Here is a 22331-nt window from a genome sequence, read left to right as displayed (position 1 = left end):
ATGGGGTTTCGTCATGTTGGCCAGGCTGGTCTCGAACACCTGACCTCGGGTGATCTGCCCGCCTCGGTCTCCCAAAGTGCTGGGATTACACGCGTGAGCCACCACACCTGGACATATTCTTCTCTTTCTATAATTCTTTAGAATATTTAGACTAAATGTGACGTTTTAAAAATCACAGTCATGTATCAGCATCTATTTCTGTTCAGTTTCCAGAAAAAACACATATATGAGAAATCAAATGATAATAAATACCTCTGCCAAATGTGTCCATACATTGTTTATCCCCACTCATACAAACTCCATCTATACAGACCCATTGATTCAGTCCACATGGATGCCCAGTCTGAATAAAGTGGTTTTCTGGACATGACGCAGATGTTCCATTGCAATATTCAGGGAGGTCACATTCTTCAAAGGAAGGCCTACATATTCTTTCTTGTGACATAAACTGAAGGGGTGAGGTAAATGATATTGAATTAAGCAGAATGAGAATACATAAGTATAATAATGATAACTACTTATGTAGGTAATACTGAAATAGTTCAAAAAGCTCTTACTAGACAATTTTCACAGCATGGTCCTTCAGCACAATTTGAACCGGCTTTAAATCTACATGTGGCAGTATCACAGCATTTGGCTCCAATAAGGAAACAATTCTGTAAGGCAAATCAAATGATCTGGAGTATTTTCCTACTTGTATTCATATTGTAGACATATTCATAATGACAACATATTATATAACACACACATAGATGCTTAACTTACATGTTTGCAAACAGAAAAATAAAACCACTTACTCATTTACTTAACAGACATTTATTAATTACCTACTAATTGTCAGACCATGTGTTGCTCATATTGCTAGAATAGGTTTGGTTACACTGATAAAAGGATTCTCTGAAGCCCTGGGGTCCACCATAGTCAAGTTATTGAGAAGAGCTGGCTCTTGTAGATAGAGATAGTTAAACAAGACGTAAAATAAACAGAAGTTATACTTTAAAAATTCTATTGTAGTGACTACTTATTAGAGCCTTCTGAATCTAACATTTTAACAAGTTTCTGCATTTTATGGTATATTGTTGATTTATTTCATTTTTAATTCTTTAAGGTCTGGAAAAATGATATTATTTCTGAGAATAATGAAGCTGTCACCTTTATATCATTCACTCATATCTTATTATGCCTTGTTTTATGCTTTAGTTCATCTATGCCCAGTGAATATGCTTTTAAAACTTCTATTACTAAAGTTAGTAAAAGCAATAGATAAGAAGGCTAAAAGACAATGCATTCTCACACACACACACACACACACACACTGTCTCTCTCTCTCTCTCTCTCTGTCTCTCTCTCTCTCTCTCTCACACACATTTTTAAAATACCCAGAAATTTAAAATAGGATAAACTGGAAAAAGAAATTTGATAAATCACACAAAAATAAATCATGGATTTAGTAGTCTTCATATGAGTTATAGCAAGATACTTACTCGAAGCACAGAGTAGTCAGTATTTTTCACAGCTATTCTGTCTAAGAATTGTCACTCTCATTGCTATCTACTGTAATTCTAGAGGGGAAAGTTATATCTTAGTGATTTAAGCCTCAATTATATAACATTTAGAGAGCTTAGATACATGACTGTCAAATTGAAGAAGAAAGTTTCAAGATGTTTCCATTCAAACCCAACCAAGCAAAAACAAGTGGGTGATGAGGAACAATTTTTTAAAAGCATATCACATATCTCAGGATCTATAAACATACTTTTCTGGTTGGAGGGCTACATGAGTGACTACTGTAGGGCACAATGAAGTCTACTTAGTCTTTGTGATCCTTTTGAGCCTGTACCATTCACTGTGAGTTTCAATATCTCCTCTCCCTCATTTCATTCCCTTTGTCTCTGCTCTCCTCACCTCCCTTCAACCCAGGCACTTTATCTAAGATTTCTGTGGTTTGGGAAAACTAGCTGTTCTTAATTATGTATGTTACAAATCTTTTTGACTTAAATATTGACCTGAATTAAAATATTCAAAAACCACTAATGTGCTCCCTAGGTTTTCTTGCTCCATAGTGAAAGCTTTAAAATATCTCTTTTTAAAACAACAAAGGAATTTAGGTTAAATACTAGGTTTAAATTTTAGGCTTAAAAACTAGGAAAGTCTACACTGAAGAGGAAGAGATTGAACCTACATCAACTCAGTTGTGAAATTAGTGGCCTTGAAAATTTCTTATATGAGAGATTAGAATGGTGCTTGCCAGGGACTTCAGGGAGGGGAAAACGGAGATGACGGTCAAGGGGTATAAAGTTTCAATTCTGCAAGATGAACACGTTCTGGAGGTCAAACATGACTACAGTTAACAATATTGTATCATATACTTGAACTTTGCTAAGAAGGTAGATTCTGAGTGTTCTCGCCAGAAAGGAAAATTTTTAAAAAGCAAAAGAAAAGGAGAAAATAAAATGCTATGGTGAGATTACAGATATGCTAGCTATCTGGATTTTAGTGGGCATTTCAAAATATACTCATACACCCAATCATCAAGTTATATAACTTAAATATATACAATTTTAAATTGTCAGCTATACCTCAAGAAAGCTGGAATAAATAAAGGAAAATTACCTGCATATTCATACAAATCCACGTAGATCTACAAAGCACTGAACCACTATACCAATATATATAAGTGCACTCATTAGTTGTTATAACACCTACACAGCCTCCTGAATCATTTGCAGAAAATTTAGCTTGATAAATTAAGGAAAATGGTAGTTTCACACTTGAATTAACAAGTAATTTTTGCTGCAATTTCAGTTCATAGCCTCCCAAATTAGTACCAACCTGTTTGGTCCCACAGTCACACTCCTCTCCTGCTTCCAGCTTTGCATTACCACACACTGCTTGCTGTTTGAAAAAAGGATCTAAGCGAGGCTGATTGTGAAGACACTGGGACTTCTGCTTTGAAAGAAAATGTGCAAAGTCTTCGATGCTGCAGTTACTAAAGATCTTCACACCACTGAAATGACTAAAGACACATCAAACTTCAAATTTTAATGTAAGGGTTTCCATAAACTACCTACCCTTAGAATAAACCTATATAATAGCATTCCACAACAGACCAAATTCCCAAGTCTGTGAGTGTCAAAGCTTTCAATCTCTGTGCATAAGAAGTCAACTGTGCAAGGAGTAAATCTTTTAGTGGAAGTAAATTACTAATCCATAAAGTTTTATTGGCTCTCCTATGACACTTATTATTATTCATGACACTTCTCTCTCTTGTTTAAGCTCCTATTTTCCAAAGTGCCCCAATTGCTGTTTCATTTGTGCTCTTTCTTTTTATAACTTCTAAGTGCTGGGACACCCCTGCATTAATAAAGAAAATAGGATTTCCTTTTTTTTTTTTTTTTTTTTGAGACAGAGTCTTGCTCTGTCACCCAGGCTGGAGTGCAATGGCATGATCTCCGCTCACTGCAACCTCCATCTCCCCAGTTCAAGCAATTCTCCTGCCTCAGCCTCCTGAATAACTGGGATTAGAGGCGCAAGTCACTATGCCCTACTATTTTTTGTATTCTTTTTTTTAGAAGAGATGGGGTTTCACCATGTTGCCCAGGCTGGTCTAGAACTCCTGACCTCGTGATCTGCCCACCTAGGTCTCCCGAAGTTTTGGGATTACAGGCGTGAGCCAAGGTGCCTGGCCCAGGCTTTTCTTTTTTTAAGAAATCTATATTTATTCATAGGTTATTGTAACCATGTCTATAGTTGCAAATAGCGTCTATGTCCAATAGCTCCGATACTTGTTTCTCTAGCGTTATCACCTGAACTCGAGTCCAGAGTCTGATGTTTTATTCAGTGTTTCTTCTTAAGTGTATTTTATTGGCACCTTAAATATAAATTCCCTATACTCTTGATTCTTCTCCCCAAAACCACCCCTCACAAAGTATAACACAGTGTTTCAGAATGTGGACTCTGTGGCCCATCAGAACAAATGAGTTAAAATCTTGGTTTTGCCATTTACAGGTTGTTTGTCCGTGTAAAAGATTTTAAAATTATATGCGTTTTAGTTTCCTCCTTTCAACATGAAGATAAATGTATTATTTATCTCGCAAAGTTGTGAGAGTATTATACATGTAAAGTACTAAAAACTGTGCCTATGCATAGTTTGTACTCCTAATATTTTCAAATTCACTACAGGGAAACTCCAGCTGTCTAGTTGCTCGGGACCGAAACCTTGAGGTTATCTTATATTTCTCACAAACCCCTTATCTGCCAAGAAATTGTGTCAAATCTGTCTACTCTCTATATATTCAATATGTGTTCCCCATAACAACTACCTACTCACAGACTTTCCGGTCTCTCGTTACAGATTAATGTGATAGCCTACTAGCTCACCATATGCTTCAATTCTTGCCCTTTGCATTTTTTCCTCAAAACACAATCAATTATGTTTCCTAAAAAAGTGGCAATTTTATATTAATTCCATATTTAAATTCACCTATAGTTTCTCAATCATTCAGAGCAAAATCAGTAAAATCAGTGTGATGTATTCACCAACTCATCAGAGTCCTTCTCCTAATCAACCTCAACTCACTCTGCTCAAATAGGTGGATCTCTTACTGTCCCCTCCATCAAATATTCAACTATTTCCTCTGCCTGGAAAATGATTCCTTAGTATCCATGCATGGTTCCCTTTCATTCATTTCGCATGTCTCTACAACATTTATGCAAACAGATATTTCCAAGCTTTAAACTTTAAAATACCAACTTTAAAAATACCGCTTCCTTACTACCCTTTATTCCCCTTACTGACATTTGTTTTACTTCAGAATGTTTACCAAAAACTGAATGTTACTAATTCAATCATTCAATAACTATCTTCTGCTAGTTCTTTTAAAGGTGTGAACTATTGAAATCACTTGCTATAAATAATAGATTAAGTTTAATTTTGTTATAATTTAGATTATTCTAAGTAGTATTAACAATGTTTAAAAAGATTATAATCACAAGGATCTATATTTTGATGGAAGACATTGTTAAAAGGAATGTGATGAGTTTTAAGGTAATAAACTTGATGGTATCAAACTCCAGGCATTTGGATTTTCAAGGGAAAATGTTATTCACATGAAGACCTTGAATAAATTTAGAATTTCTGAACAAACTAACAGTGTTAGTATGACTTGTTTTGTGATCACAACCTGGTTGAACATCCCCTTCAGTTCCATCAACCTTAAATAATGGAGTTATTATAAATTGCCAAGAATTCAATGATTACTACCTAAATACAAGAAACCATATAGAAAAAAAAAAAACTGATAGAAATTTAATATTACTGAGACCCAGGCAATGAAAGATACGTTTACCATGTGTGAACTGGTTTATAGAATATACACTTTCTGGTAATGAAATTAACATTGTCATTAGAAAGTAAAATATCAAGCAGAATTGCATCCAATTAGAGTACTTATTTTGCAGCTTGAATCTTTATAGAGATCTGCTGGATGTTTTCATTCTCTATTCTCTCATTTTTTTCTTGATAATGGAGCCTCTGGTTGTTAGTTGAATGCATGACTTCATTGTACAATGCCTAAATTTCTCAGTTTTTAATAAATGAGTGAACATATATAGAAGTCAATTGATTGACCTAAGATGAGCCATAAGTTCAAGTTCTAGGAGGTAATGAGATAGACATGTTTTTGTAAGCTCCTTTATCTATTGGTCACCTTAAATTTGATTAATTGTTGTAATTAAAACTTCCATTAGGCATATGAGATTATTTTGGGAATGGAAGCCACTGTGTAGAAATACAGCATGAAATTATACTGTGAAATATCACACAATTAATAGAAAGGTAATTTCTCAAAATAAACTTTTCTTTGATTGCAGCCATTATTCCTTTGTGTTTTCTGTAACTTGCAGCAAAATCTAAATACAAATTTAATCCCAATGTAGATTTTAATCAAAATATTTCTTTATCAACCACATTTCAACCATTCATTTTCTCACTACAAAATTACCAAAGTATTTGCAAAAGAATGAAATATTCTAGTGACAATACAATAGAAAATAAAAGCATGGAGCATCTTTTTCCTTAATTCATAATCAAAACATCAAAACATGTGTCTAATATTTTGTATTTTTAGAAAGGAAGTACCATTCGCTAGGAAGAACATTAATATAACCTATATTTAATTGTAATTTTGAAGGAATTACTACAGGCATCTTAATTACTAACTGAAAACAGAAAAATAACACCTCAACACATTCTCTCACATTCTGTTGTACATGATGGAAAGAATCAATTTGAAAAAATGGAAAACAAAGAAAGACAAAAATAAACACAATTATTAAATAAGTCTCATGAAATGCAAAAGATAGACATCTAGAAAGTATATTTTTGGACCACAGCAGATATTAAATCAGATAACAAAAAGATATTTAGGAAATCCACAAATATTTGAAAATCAACTAAACTACATCTAAAATAGCAAGACAAAGAAGAAACAACAAAAACTTGAAAATATTTCAACTAACTGGAAATGAAACACAAAATATTAAAAATGTGTGATGTGTAATTGAAGGTCAAGTTCTAGGAACTTGTGATTAGAAATGCAGAGCTTTAAATGGTTTGCACAAAAAGAAGGGAGGTTTAAAATCAGTTATTTGAATTTTACATTAAAAATTTAGAAAAAAGGATGAAAAAATTTACCACAAACTAAGTAGAAATAAAGGAAAACAAAGTAGATAGGCCACAGGAAAGAGTCAATATGATTAAAATATGGGTCTTTGAAAAAAATTAATTAATTTGATAAAATCTAAGTTAGAGTGATTATAAAAAGAAAGAAACTCAAATGATCAGTATCTGAAATAAAAGAGGGCATATCACAAATTATCCCATTGACTTTTAGAGGAAAATAAATGAAGGCTATAAAAATTTTTATGAAAAATTAATCAATTTTGAGGAAACAAATCATATATTAGAAGAAGAAAACTAACCAAAATCTAAATAGCCCTATATCTCAAAAATGACCAATTAAACACCTTTCCAAAAAGAGTTATCCAGGTCCAGACAGCTCCAATGATACACGCTATAAAACAATTTAGAAAGAAATAATACCAATAGTACAAAATCTCTTTTAGAAAGTTTTATGAAACCAATCTAACTGTGATACTAAAACCAGTCAAAGGAATTGCAAGAGAATTACTACTAAAGATCTGTGTCACTCATTAATATACAGGCAAATATACTTTGCCAATATTAGGGGGGGAAATCCAGCTACACAAAAGATTAATACATTAAAAGGATAATTCATCATTCCTCAATGCAGTTTATCCCAGAAAAGCAAGATTATTTAAACAACTAAAAATGAATAAAATACATTTCAGTGTATCAACAGAATAAAGTAGAAGAAACACATGAGCATCTCAATATTTGATAAAATATATTCATAATGAAAACTCTGATAAATGAGGGTTACAAAGCTTTCTCAATCTGATTACAAGTCTCTCTGTAAAACCTTCAGTTAATGTATTTATTGGTGAAAAGTTACAAGTCTTGCCCTTAAATCAGAGTGAAGCAAAAACAGGCACACATCAAACTTCAGTTTTAAATAATACTCGAGGCCCAAAGCACTACGATAAGGCAAGATACAGACGTTTTAAAAATATAAAGATCAAAAAGGAAGATGTATTTATAATATATAATTACATATGAATACAATTCTCATGAGACTAAATTAGAAGTTCCAGAATGAATATGTTAGTGTAGCAAGGCTTCAGGATACAAGCTCAATAAAAGTTAATCAAAATCATTTCTATAAACTTGTCACAACCAATTGCAAATTTCATAGTCTTATAAACATGGTGCAACTAGAAAAACAATAAGAAACCTATTTCCAAAGGAAAAAAAAAAAAACTAAGGAACGGGCTCCAACCATGATGGCAATAACTCATCAGGCATCCTAACAAAATTGCCTGTTTCAAAATTGAACAGAGAATATTTTGACATTATGCACGAGTATGTGAAGAGCCCAAAGAACTTCTTGTATTTGTGATTTTCTTATCTTTCCCATCATTTTTTTTTACCATCACAACTATTGCAATCATTATAATCAACATGATGAACAATATATCATTATCATCAATGTAAACAACTATATTGTGGTCGAGATAAAAGTTTAATAAATAATACTCAACATTATTAATACAAACGATATAAATGTCATCTGTCTTTGTTTGGATTGGCCATGAGAAAACACTCTAAAGCATGAACTTGATTGTAGGAATGTTATGTGGGAGGTGATTCTAGGAAGCAGGAATAAGGGTGTAAGGATGAAGAAAGAGAGGAGGAGGAAAAGTCAATGTCAGCATGTATTATTGATAAGGCAATAATGACTTCTTTCTGCTGGGCCCACAGAAAAATGTACAGAATATTTACAATATTTACAAAATTTTCCCTAGTTGGTCAGGAATCTGGTGTTTCACTAAAGTGGCTGCAGTTTGCTCCTAAAGAAAGAGTGCATGCCTTTCATTTTAAGACTTCTTTTAGGGTGTGGTAGGAAAAAGGCTGGTTGACCATCATAGATGTCAAAGACCTGGTCCTTGAATGCTTCTTTTGAAGTAAACACTTTTCTGGTGGAACTTGAAAATAAACATCTGAATGTGTTGTGCCCATTCTAAATACATCCACATACTTCTTCCCCACACTTTCTTTTCTTTAAATGTCCAGTTTTACAGCATCTAGATCGTTGACCAAGTATTCAAGTTATTTTCCACAACATAGGAATCTGTGTAGATTCCAATCTCTGACACTTCTCTCATACAAGGTGGAAAACCCGACATATTGTTTGCAAATATGCCAGCATGGGGACATTTACCATCCTCACAGTCTTTAGGTCTAAATCTAATAGGACTCTATATGAAACTGACTTTTAAAAAACACTTCAACTAACATATTGAAAATAGACTGAGGTTTGTTTGTTTTTTCCCTCCATCAATCAGTTTTAGAAAATCCCTACGAGGCTATTAGTGTGTAGTGACTGAGAAATATTGGTGAAATAGATGTAGGTGACATGAGGATCTGGGATCCCTGTTCCCTTATTTACTTGTACTCTCTGGACCTCCTCTAACCAGCTCCCAGATTTACCATTTTGGTCATCAGATAGATTGAGCTTATAAATATTCTTTGTGGCTCTAAAACACCCCACTTATGATAAACACAGTGAACTTCAATAACATAGCAACTTACTATTTCCTGGATACATGCTCAAGGCTACAAGAGCGCAGTAGCCCATTGGAAGCTATAGCAGTCTGCACTGCAAATCTCCTACTGATACTGGCCAGAGATTCCACATGTACGTAATCTACCAGGAATATACTTAGTATCATTGTGTTGAAATAATCACAAGAACCAAAGACAAGGCATCGGCACCACAGCCTGGACCTGCTGCAGTGCACTTTTCACGTTATCTTTTGCCAAAGGTGCCCTTTCAGATCATGTATCAGATCATGACAATCCTTTCATAAAGGTTTGTTTTCTAAAGTCATTCTGTGGTAACCATTTTAGGACAGGTTCCCCAGCCCTGCCACCCCAAAAAATAGGAGCCTGAGACAAGAACTTAAGCACAAATATTTTAGGGAGCAGGAGTGAGGGAATGAAGACAGTGAGATGTTTCCTGCTGCAGGCAATGATGCTTGATTCTCTAACACATCTGAGAAACAAAGAATGCCTCCAAGAATATCCATCAGAAAGACAAGAGGCTGGCTCCAGTTACTGCCTGGTTTCCTTAAATCCCCTGGCTATTTGATCCTATTTCTACAAAAATTCATAATGTACTATAAGAATACTGTTGATATCAGCAAAAAACAAACAAACAAACAAACAAAAAACACTAGATCGTTAAGGCCTGATTAGAATACTGCAAAAGACTTTCTCTCATGACAAAGAAAAAGCTGAACGGCAGCATCTCTGAAATCAACAGATGCTGAGACTTCAGGCTGAACCAAGGCAGGGTGAAGAACAGTTATGCAGACAAGTTCACACTAATAAATACGTTTTGTGTAGTGATCTCAAGCTTGCATTTGGCTTATCAAATCATGCATCAAATTGTAAAATTATACAAGTAAAAATATTGATAAATGTAGTGATCGATCGCATGTGAGAAAGCCAGTGTGACATTTAATTACAAGTGATATTGAGATAAATATGCATCATGGGCGTTGGAATACACATTTTGGTCCTGGAGTCCTCGGTCACAGCTGATAGCCATTATTATTTATTTTAACAACTTAAACGTTCTTCAACTAAATATATTAAAATTACATTAAACTATATATGTAAAGTATAAGTCAGAAATCTTACATTGCTTCTGGATTCATAATGCAGACAGCTCCTGAGCACTGGCATTGGTTAATGTCATCATAAGTGATCTCCATACTAAGGCTCAACAATTGAGCTAAAATAACTGCAAGAGATTCCAGACTTATGGTTCTCGGGTGCTGAGAAGAAAAAAATAGATGTACACGTTTTGGGAGATTATTTTGTTTACTTGGAGAATAATGCAATTATTAAAGAGTCACATGATAAAATGGAATAGGGGCATCTGTTATCCCCAAAAATGGCATCCATGTTGGCCTAATTCGTTATAAATATAAGAAAATTATGAAAAATAAAATCTGAAGTTTTACTAGTATGTAAATGGATGACTCATTTGGTGGTCTCAGACAAAGAAAAAAATATTGCCCCAGGAATGTGTTAGTTATGTCTAACAACAATTACAGTCATATTTATATTCACAAAAGATAATATTTAAAGATAAATGCATAGAAAAACATAGCATCAAATTATGAAATTTGGTCATTACTAGAGGCTGGGAAGGGTAGTACAAAGGTGGGGGTAAAGGTGAGATGGTAGAAAAACACAATTAAATAGAATAAGGTCTAGTATTTCTAGGACAATAGTGTTACTTCAGTTAACAACACTTACTGTATGTGTTGAAATATCTGAGTGGAATTGGAATGTTCCTAACACAAAGAAACGATAAAGGCTTGAGGCGATGGATATTCCAATTATCCTAATTTAATCATTACACATTGTATGCCTGTACCAAAACATCACATCTCCCCAATGAAAACATATAACTACTGTGTACCCATAATAAAATTAAAAATTAAAAAGTTGATTCTTCAAAGATAATATTTTATATAACCATTTCATACATGTATTTATAAACTCATGAGTTAACCCATTGAATTAATTAATATTATGGTAATAATGACTGATAATAAGAATTCTGACTTTTCAGTTGTTTCAATTTTATTGGGAAAATTAAAATACCTTTATAATTTCTCTTTGTGTAAGAGTAAGATGTTTATTATAGTGCATTTTGATCACACTATAACACGAATTTTGAGAAAAATCCACATATCCTGCTACCCCTTCAAATATATCTAATAACATTTTGATGAATATACTTCATGATAGGTTTCTAGGTATACATTTTGGTCTCTTCTGTTTGCCTCTGTAAGTCAATTTTCCATCATTTTCTACCTTGCTCTCTACCCCAAAAAGATGACACACATAGATTATGTCAGAGGCATGCTTTGCCCTGAAGTTTTGTCTTGATTAATTCTAATAGAGAGAAAAGAACGAGATGTGAATGAAACTGAAGTATTTATTACATCATTGCAATGATGCTTATGTCTCTTTGAACCCTTGATGGGAGGTCTACCTTCTGTCTGTGACTCTGACAAAATGACTCCCTTCCCTCCATCAACACTTGGTACCAATTAAAGTTCTTTAATACTTGCATGGAGGTACTGCAAAGGCTCTACATTTTGCATGACATGGATAAATACTCCATTTATCAAATTTCCACATTTTAATATTTCATCTGCTTTCAGAGAGACAGTGTTAGGAAGAAGAAGAAGGAGGACAAGGAGGAGAAAGAAGAAAGGAATGAAAAGGAGGAGGAAAAGAAGAAGGAGAAGAAAGGGGAAAAGGAGAGAGAATGATTCTACAGGGAATAAATTGAAGGATTCAGCTAAATTTCGAAAGGCTAAACACTGTAGTAGTATATTAATACTGGTACTGTTATTTTAAACCACCTTGTTTTTGAGATATTATAGAAAAGGCTTATTGACCAATAAATGCATCTTTATACTTTTCTCTTTTTCTCCTGTTTCCTGTCATCTCTTATAATTCACTAAGATGGAGACAACAACATCCAATGATTTCACTTTAGGCATTTGTATAAAAGCAGGGTTCTTTTTTTCCTTCATGTTCAGTTGCTCTTGCCTTTCCTGTATTCTTACTAGTACATATATTTGGATCTTTCTGTTTATTGTATTTCCTTTCAGAGACACTTTCAAATGTCTTTGATCATTATAGGATCAAAGACATGGTTTTACATTTGAGATGACATTTCTTCACATTTTGTTTGTGATCATCTCACTTTGGATTTCTCTTAATCAGTTTGGCCTGCCATAACAAAATGCCAAAGAAGACTTGATGGTTTAATCAAGAGAAATTTATTTCCTTGCAGTTCTGTGGAATTTCGCAGTTCTAGAAGTCTAAGATCAGGGTGCTGGCAGGGTTGGTTGGCATCTGCTGAGAACTTTTTGGCTTGTACTGGAGTGCCTTCTTGCTGGCCTTTCCTCTATGTGCACATGGAGAGCCTTATCTCTGGTGTCTCTTCCTCCTCTTCTATGGATAGCAGTCCTATTGAATTAGAGCCCCACCTCCTCCCCCCTCCACCATGACCTATTTAACCTTGATTACCTCTTTTCAGGTCCTGTCTCTGAATATAGTCACATTGGAGGTTAAGGCTTCAACATATGAATTCAGGGGGGGCACAGGTCAGTCCAGACTAGCATAAAAAGGTTTTTAAAGATATGGAAAGCAGTAAGAGAGTTTCCTACAGGCCCTTGTTATTATTATCTCTAATTTGAAAGCCAAGTGACAATAAAGCAAAACTATATTTAACACTGAATTTAAAAAAATGTATATTTAGGGACAAAAAATTTCAACAAAGAAGACAATCTTCTTTTGGTGAATATACCTGTTTAGAACCATAGTTTTCAAATAATAACAGCAACAAGCATTTATTAGGCTTCTTATATGCCAATCACCAGACTGAGAAATTTGTAAACAGGTGGGGATTTGTTGAGACTTGTTTTTTCACATAACATGTGAGTATTCTCTATAATGTGCCTTCCATAGAAGTTTTTTTTAAAAAAACACTCTTGTCTCTAATTTTATGTATCAACATTCTATCTATGCCTTTTTTTTTCTTTGATGAACACATATTATGTTTTGTTCAACTCATTATTTAGTCAAGGAACTGGTAAGATGTTCACACCAATTCAAAGAGTATATTAGTCTGCTCTCATGCTGCTAGTAAAGACATACCCAAGACTAGGTAATTTATAAAGAAAAAGAGGTTTAATGGACTCACAGTTTCACGGTTTCACATGGCTGGGGAAGCATCACAATCATGGTGGAAGAGGAAGGAAGAGTAAAGGCACATCTTACAAGGTGGCAGGCCAGAGAACGTGTGCATGGGATCTCCCCTTTATAAAAGTATCAGGTTTCACGAGACTTATTCACTATCACAAGAACAGCATGGGAAAGACTCACCCCCATGATTCAATTACCTCTCACTGGTTCCCTCCCATGACACATGGGAATTACAGGAGCTACAATTCAAGATGAGATTTGGGTGGGGACACAGCCAAACCATATCAAAGAGCATTTGAGAAGCTAGGAGTATATTAATAAACGTGTTAGGATAGAGTTGTAGGTTTTAGATACAAAACTGATTAGTGTTTTAGAGAATAATAAATAATATGTGGGTTATCTGGTCCACCAGAGAGAAATTATTTGCATCTCTACCAGACAAAAATTTGCACATTAACCTCTGCCACCAAATAATTGCAAACAGCCCAGTCAATTGAAAGTCAAGCCCAGAATAGCATTGAAAGGACACTCAATAATCTCTTTTGCCTATATTCAAAGCTTTTCGCTGTTTGCACTCTATTTCAGTAGATTTTTAGTATATACCTACTATATGTTCAGGATCATTATATAATGCTACTAAGATTTTGCTTCATCTTAAGTAATAGAAACCAAATACATATGGATTTCTATTTAAGGAATATTTTGCTGCTTTATATTAATATTGACACATAAATTGACCTATGGTTGTTATTTTTGGTCTGTCTCTTACACTTTAGGGGTTAAAATTTCTGTGGTTTTACAAATGGGTTTGAAAGTTGTAGAGAAAATGCAATCTAATGATCTTTGTCTTTTACAGTTGAAATTAAAACATTTTTATCTCTTTTGATTATTGTCCTTTGGAATTATTTAAAAGCTTGTTTTGCATGGTGTTTTCATACCTTTTAAATAATGTTTTGGATTTGATACAGTTTCATATACATATCAATGTGTGTGTATATATATTTATGGGTATTTCTGTACACATTATACACATTCATATACATATAATTTATGTATACTTATGTGAAAACACGTATATACACATGTATTGGGAAAGTGCATATGTGTGTACTTGTATGTGCGCATGTGTGTGTGTGTCACATGAACCTATATAACTACTACTTTGTACTAGATATAAAATACTTTCATCACTCAGGAGGTTCTTTTCAGCAAGTTTCCAGGCATTACCTCCCCATAAAATACAATCTTTATTTTGATCTCACTACAGTGGTTTATCTTTACTTGCACTTTAGCTTCATAAAAATGGCACCATTAAGTATTTATTATTTTATTTTTGGCTAGTTTTTCTAAAAATATAGTTTTGGAAATTCTTTAATTTTGAGTGTAACCGTTCTTTTAATTTCTGCGTAGTGCACTACAGGATATGGATATTCCACAATATGTTTATGCATTTGAAGGATAAAATGCCTCGATATTGTTGATACTAATCTCCCTGAAATTGATCTAAAGTTTCCATAAAAAGCAATAACAATCAAACAGTTTTGTTGAAATTGACAAGCTGATTTTAAAATGGAAATGCAGAGAGCTTGGAATACCTGAAACAGTCTTGAAGAATAACAGACTAGTAGGGTTTACACTACCATTTTCGATGTTTCAATATTAAGGTAGAGTCCTTATGACAACATGGTGTTGGTGAAAGGACATACAAAAACACCAGTGGTCATAAAAGATTCCAGAAAGAGGCCAGCAATATGGCGAGTTGATCTCTATAACAAAGGCACAACTGTATTTCTTTGGAGGAAAACTAACATTTTAAATAAGTTGTTATGAAGCAATTACCTATCCAATGTGAGCTAACTGATTCTGTCCTCTATTTTACACCAAACACATTTTTTTAATATGGGTTATACATCTACAATTGAAAGGCAAATCAATCAGGCTTGTGTTAGAGGATAGAATAGCTTCATGATCTTAGAATGGGCAAATATTTCTTGAAGGTGTCTCTTTTTACATTAAGTTTGCTCAGAGTATTCAGTCTTTCTTTTTTTTTGTCATGAGTAGGTTCTAAATTTAACAAATGTATCTTTCTGTATATATTTTTTAATAAAGTAGATTATGATTGATTTTCAAATATAAAATTCATCTTGTATTCCTAGAATAATTTCTATGTGTTCACCATGTCATCCATTTTGATATATTGCAGAATTCTTTTTGTTAACATAAATCTCAAATCATAAAACAAGGTGAGAATTAGCCCCTCCTTTTGTATTCTCTAAAGTAACTTACTACAAGCACTAAATATTTTGGAACCAATTTTATGGAAATCATGTGGGCCTAGATTTTTTGTTTGTTTTGGAGGAAATTGTTTTAATTATAGACTCAACTATGCCAATGGTTCAATGGTGATTCAGATTTACTTTTCTATTTACTTGAGAAAATTTATTATTCATAAAATTTTATCCATATTTGTTGCCATTAATTGGTTGAGGATATGCCATCTTATATGTACAATACATGTCCCTTTATTCAACTAATATTTGGATAATTTGTTTTTTCAGTTTTTTTGAAATAAGATACCTGTTTTGGTAGGTTGTTATAAATTGTATATATCAAGAATATTAGTTTGAACTTTGATGATTTTCTTCATTATATTTTGTATTTCATTGATAGCCAATATTATCCTTAAAACTTATTTCCTACTTTCTAGCGTCTCTTAGCTTAACTCACCATCTATATGCTTTTTGGAGGTGGAGTTAGATAATCTACATTTAAACTAACTTTATTTTTATTTATACATTAAAGCTATAAATGCATTACCTCTTAGTTCTGCCTTTTTGGGACCCCATAATTTTAGATATGCTGTATTTTTAATGCCACTTAGCTCAAAATGAGTTATCTCATCATTTTATTTACCAATCTCTTGAGATTTTTTAAGTGATATTTCTATTATTTGGTTCTCATTTAAATCCACAATTGTCAGACACTTTTCTCTGTAAGATTTCAATCATTTAATATTTACTGACACTGCCTTATTTCTCACCATATTATTTGTTTTGGTAAATACTCTACATTAGTATTATGTTGCTCTTTGCTATAATATTTTAGAAATAAATATTTTGATGAAATGAAAAATTATATTGCTAAGGTAGGTTGTTTTTTTCCATTCTTAAATATGATTATGGATCTCTTTTTCCTTTATTCTCTCACATTTGCAGTATATATTTTGAAGCAATGTAATTAGATGCATACAACATTATGATTGCTATCTTCCCCTTCAAAAGTTCATCATAATTACATATTCCTCTTTATTTCTTCTAGAACATCCTGCCTTAAGACTACTGCTATGGACTAAATTGTGTCCCTCCCACTCCAAATTCATATATTGAAACAGTGACCCCTAACATGACTATATCTAAAGGTACATAATTGTCTAATTGTACCCCTTGAATATATATGATGTTTGTCAATTAAATATTTTAAGTTCAGGCACAGTGGCTCATGCCTGTAATCCCAGCACTTTGGGAGGCCGAGGTGGGCGGATCACAAGGTCAGGAGATCGAGACCATGCTGGCTAATATGGTGAAACCCCGTCTCTACTAAAAATACAAAAACTTAGCCAGGCATGGTGCCGGGCACCTGTAGTCCCAGCTACTCAGGAGGCTGAGGCAGGAGAATCGCTTGAACCTGGGAGGCAGAGGTTGCAGTGAGCCGAGATTGCGCCACTGCACTCCAGCCTGAGCAACAGAAGCAAGATCTGTCTCAAAAAAAAGAAAAAAAAAAAATTTAAGTGAAAAATCATATGCTGATTATTCTTTGTTGTTTGTACTCAACCAAAAACCACTTGTGTTGTGGTTTCACATACAAACTTTTAGGAAGGAGTAGCATCAGAAGGATACAGACTCTAAATTGCAATCTACAGCCCTGCAGGATTGGGTGGAAGGGGTGGTGGGAATTTAAACACCAAAAGGCAGAACTTCAACTATTTTCTTCAACATCTCACTTCTGTGGACATTGGCTATAGCTGATTTTTCCAGTGAAATGGGCAGTCAAAATAACTGTGGAGAATAAGAAAGAATACTGGAAAAGCTTTCTTCCAATTGTCGTCACTAGAGAGACCATTCTTCTCTGCCCATGAGGCATAAACTGTCCAGTAAACTATGGCATTTTCTTCTTCCTGGTAGCTAGCCTGTCTTTAATTTAAAAATTTTGTTGTTATTGTTGGGACAGGGTCTTGCTCTGTTGACCAGGCTGGAGTGCAGTGGTGAAATCCTGGTTCCCTGCAGCCTTGAACTCCTAGGCTCAAGTGATTTTCCTACCTCAGCTTGGACTATAGGGGCCTTCCACCATGCCTGGCTAATATTTGTAGTTTTAAAAATTATTGTAGAAATGAGTTCTTACTATGTTGCCCATGCTGGAATCCTGCCCTGTAGAGAAAATCAATTCTGCTCTCCTCTTTGTTAATCAGTGAAGGCCTTGCACTCTCCATGGGAGAGTCTTATGATTTCTTACTATGGCATGTGATGAAACAAACAAGTCAAATTCCAGCATTTGAGACCAGATAACTCACTTAACCATAAGTATAAGCCACATTCTCCAAACTTGTTTATAAATATTGAAGATTAATTTTTGTTGAGCATTTTCTTCATATGTTGTTGGCCACTTGTATGTCTTCTTTTGAGAAGTGTCTGTTCATGTCTTTTGTCCATTTTTTAATGGGGTTATTTGTTTTTTGCTTGTTCAATTGTTTCATTACCTTATAGATTCTGGATATTAGGCCTTTGTTAGATATATAATTTGTGCATGTTTTCTCCCTTTCTGTAGGCTGTTTACTCTGTTGATATTTCTTGTTGTGCAGAAGCTCTTTTGTTTAATTACATCTCACTTGTAAATTTTTGCTTTTGTTGCAATTGTTTTTGAGGGCTTAGTCATATTTTATTTGGCAAGGCCAAAGTTCAGAATGGTGTTTCCTAGGTCTTCTTCTAGAATTCTTATGGTCTGAGGAGTTACATTTAAATATTTAATCCATCTTGAGTTAATTTTTGTATATGGTGAAAGGAAGGCATCTAGTTTTATTCTTCTGTGTATGGCTAACCAGCTAATCATTACAGAAATGCAAATCAAAACTCAATGAAACACCATCTCACATCAGTCAGAATGGCTCTTATTACAATATAAAAGCAACAGATGCTCATGAAGCTATGAAGAAAACGGACTGCTTATACACTGTTAGGGGGAACTGGAATTAGTTCAGAAACTGTGGAGAGCAGTTTGGAGAGTTCTCAAATAACTTAAAACAGAACTACCATTCAATCCAGCAATACTGCTACTGGGTATATATACAAAAGAAAATAAATCAATCCCAACACTTTGGGAGGCCAAGGCGGGTGGATCACCTGAGGTCAGGAGTTCGAGACCAGCCTGGCCAACGTGGCGAAACCCCGTCTCTACTAAATATATGAAAATTAGCTGGGCTTGGTGGTGAGTGCCTGTAATCCCAACTACTTGGGAGACTGAGGCTGGAGAATTGCTTGAACCTAGAGCTTGCAGTGAGCTGAGATCCGGCCACTGCACTCCAGCCTGGGCGACAGAGCTAGACTCTGTCTCAAAAAAAAAAAAAAAAGTTAAAAAAAGACACAAAGAAAGAAAATAAAATCATTCTACCAAAAAGTCACTGGCACTTACATGTTTATCATAGCATTATTTACGATAACAAAGACATGGAATCAACCTAAGTGTCCATAAGTGGTGGAATGGATAAAGAAAATGTAGTACATATAAACTGTGGAATACTATGCAGCCATAAAAAAAATCATATCCTTTGCAGCAACATGGATGCAGCTAGAGACTATTATTCTAAGTGAATTAACTCAGGAACAGAAAACCAAATACTGCCTATTCTCACTCATAAGTGGGAGCTAAACATTGGGTCTACTTAGACATGAAGATAGTAACACTAGAAACCAGGAACTACCTGGGGTTGGAGGAAGGGTTGAAAAACTAACTAGTGGGTACTATGCTTGGTACCTGGGTGATAGAATCAATCATATATGAAACCTTAGCATCTTGCAATATACCCAGGTAACGAACTTGTACATGTATGCCCTAAATCTAAAATAGAAGTTGAAATTATTTTTATCTCCGTTTAATTGATTCATCTCTTTATTGCTTCACTTAGCTTCACTTCATTTGTTCATTGCCTCTGTGAAACTCCAGTAGATATTGTACACTCACACAACAAAAAGGCAAGTTCTGTTTGTTAGAATAGTGATGGTATTATGAAATAACAGCAAAAAGTATCAGTTTTGAATACACTAACATTCTCTAAGATAATTAATGTCAGTTAGGACATTTGGTTCTGTTTTATTCTTTACTTATACCCTATGAAGCATTTTAAGGCGACTGATACTTTCAAATGTTTTATTTAAATCTGGTTCATAATTATGTTCGCTATATAATTAGGAAAACATGCAAAATCTAAGTTTTAGCCAAAGTTAATTATTAAATATTAAGATTATGAAAACTTGAAGAGCACTTTGCAGTAAAAGTAAACTAGTTCACTACCTTAACTTTCTAGAAAGGATATCATGAACTCATGATAGGAAATTGAAAAATTTTTATATGTAGTGAATTCAATGAGCACTTCTTATAGTTTAAACATTTCTATCAGCAACAGTAACAAAGACACTTAAAACAATGCAAATTTTAATATACATAAAAGTTAACTATGAAAATGCATAACTGTATACTAATTCATGTAGCATGATTTCTTTCTTTCCTTTTTTTCTTTTTTGAGACAGAGTCTTGCTCTGTCGCCCAGGCTGGAGTGCAGTGGCACGATCTCGGCTCACTGCAAGCTCTGCCTCCCGGGTTCACTCCATTTTCCTGCCTCAGCCTATGGAGTAGCTGGGACTACAGGCACCTGCCACCACACCTGGCTAATTTTTATTTTTTATTTTTTAGTAGAGAAGGGGTTTCACTGTGTTACCCAGGATGGTCTCCATCTCCTCACCTGGTGATCTGCCCGCCTCAGCCTCCCAAGCATACTTTCTATACATAACCATACCATACCAGAAGAACTCCTCCTGCATAGTTTGCATCACACATCTTCCCTTGAAAGATTGCACCAACATAATTTGACTTTTCTCTGTAACTTAAGTTTAAAAAGGGATCATAATCACATAATTTTGTAAAAATTAATATGAATTTTTATAAGACAAATTTTACATTTATGATAATCATTAATATTTCCATCTAACATTAATGTAGCATAGCATAAGATGTGACTAAATCTTTCTACTTCTTTTAAAAACAATTAAATAGATTTTAAGAACAAATAATGAAAAGTGTATTTTCATATGGATTTCTGTAACATAACAAAGATTTATTTTATGTAGATTTTAAAAAACTAAAACAGAAAAACTGAAGGAAAAAACAAAAAATAATAAAAATAAATAAAATTCCTTAAAAGTAAAAAGCTAAAGCAATGCAACTGGTTAATGAGCAGAATCACTCTATGGACAAAAGTCTCTAGTTATTCAGACAAAATTAGCCTTCCAGAGACATGAAAAAGGCATGTTATATTTAGGGGACAGAAGATAAAAAGTAAAATGTTTAAAACTCCATGTATAATCTTTAAAACTCTCTCTCTGCCTCTCTCTCTCTCTCTCTATATGTATATATATATAGATATATATACATATATACACACATATATATATCTTCTGAATATTGATAAAAGAAAAACAGAGTCTATTAAATAGGAAGTTTAATGTACTAAAACCTTAAGCACAAGGCAGATATATTAGAGATATTAAAACATAGTGTTTCAATTTCTTTGCTTACTTTTTAATTTATAACAACAAATCATAACAAGAAGGCTGAATTACTGTGTTTATAGAATTCAGATGTTTCTCTGAATAGATATTGTGAAAATTTTATGCATTGTGTGAGATAGTCAAGAAGGTGGTATACACTCTTGGGAAAGAAGTAATATGGGAACAAGATTGACGAGTGAGTTTTAACTTCAAACCAATAAACACATTGATATCAGTAATTCTGTTATAAACACCATGTTGTGAAAAATATTTAAATGGTGTATATAAGAAAAAAATAGATTTTTTAATACACATTTATCAACTGTCAGATACTGGGTCAAATTGCATACATTTTCTTCAGGTAAACTTTATATAATGTCAAGATATGCTTACACAAGTAAAAATGCCACATCATGAGGACGTAAAACAAGATAAGATCTTTTCCATCTTAAAAATGTGTGTAATAACTCTTTAGCATCTCCAGTGGTTGCAATTTTATTTTTATCTATCCAAAGCTCCAATGAAGACAGAATAATTGTAATATTAAGTGAAACAAAAATCTAAAATAGAAAACACAAAAATGTTTGAACGTCACAGTTTTTAAAAATTAGATACATATGTTTGAAAACAAATTTATGACAAATATTAAGCAATTAAACTGTAAGTCTGCATTTGATCTTTTAAAGTATATTAGTAACTTTAAAATGTTACTAATAATAAAAGTAATACTTGAGATTTTATAATGCTTGCATTTAAAGAAGCCCCATACCCCCTGCTTTATGTAATTTAAGTCTTTCAGTAACCAAATTAGGTGCATACAATTATTATTATTCCTACTTCAGATAAGTAGAATTTAAAATAAAACTTAATTTCCCCGACACCACACAACATGTGGCTTCATGTAGTGTCACGAGGAGGTATAGAAATTGTTTTAGTAACACAAGAAGTGCGAAAGTACTAAGAAGCAAACACTTACAGCATTCGTCAATCCAATCAACTGGAAAATTTTTTGAGTGACAACAGTTGTACCAGACCCCATATGATTATACTGTAAAACATAATTATCTTTTAGATAT

At 33.6% G+C, this 22331-nt stretch overlaps 1 protein-coding gene across 3 annotated transcripts in view; it reads right to left on the bottom strand.

Annotated features, from left to right (window-relative positions):
* The window catches only part of ADAM2 (ADAM metallopeptidase domain 2), a 106631-nt gene that overhangs the window by 30413 nt on the left and 53887 nt on the right, over positions 1-22331 (bottom strand). For all 3 annotated transcript variants that reach the window (XM_011960669.1, XM_011960671.1, XM_011960670.1), the window contains 7 exons: positions 22232-22303; positions 21649-21815; positions 20510-20591; positions 10346-10482; positions 2833-3016; positions 558-656; positions 253-448 (listed from right to left, as the gene is read on the bottom strand). In XM_011960669.1, coding sequence (XP_011816059.1) covers positions 253-448; positions 558-656; positions 2833-3016; positions 10346-10482; positions 20510-20591; positions 21649-21815; positions 22232-22303 — 937 coding nt within the window. The remainder of the gene's footprint in view (positions 1-252; positions 449-557; positions 657-2832; positions 3017-10345; positions 10483-20509; positions 20592-21648; positions 21816-22231; positions 22304-22331) is intronic.

The sequence above is a fragment of the Colobus angolensis genome, unplaced genomic scaffold, assembly GCF_000951035.1.
Source record: "Colobus angolensis palliatus isolate OR3802 unplaced genomic scaffold, Cang.pa_1.0 Scaffold52, whole genome shotgun sequence".
Lineage (NCBI taxonomy): Eukaryota > Metazoa > Chordata > Mammalia > Primates > Cercopithecidae > Colobus > Colobus angolensis.
Note: the sequence above shows the minus strand (reverse complement) of the source record. Positions and strands in the feature narration are given on the sequence as shown.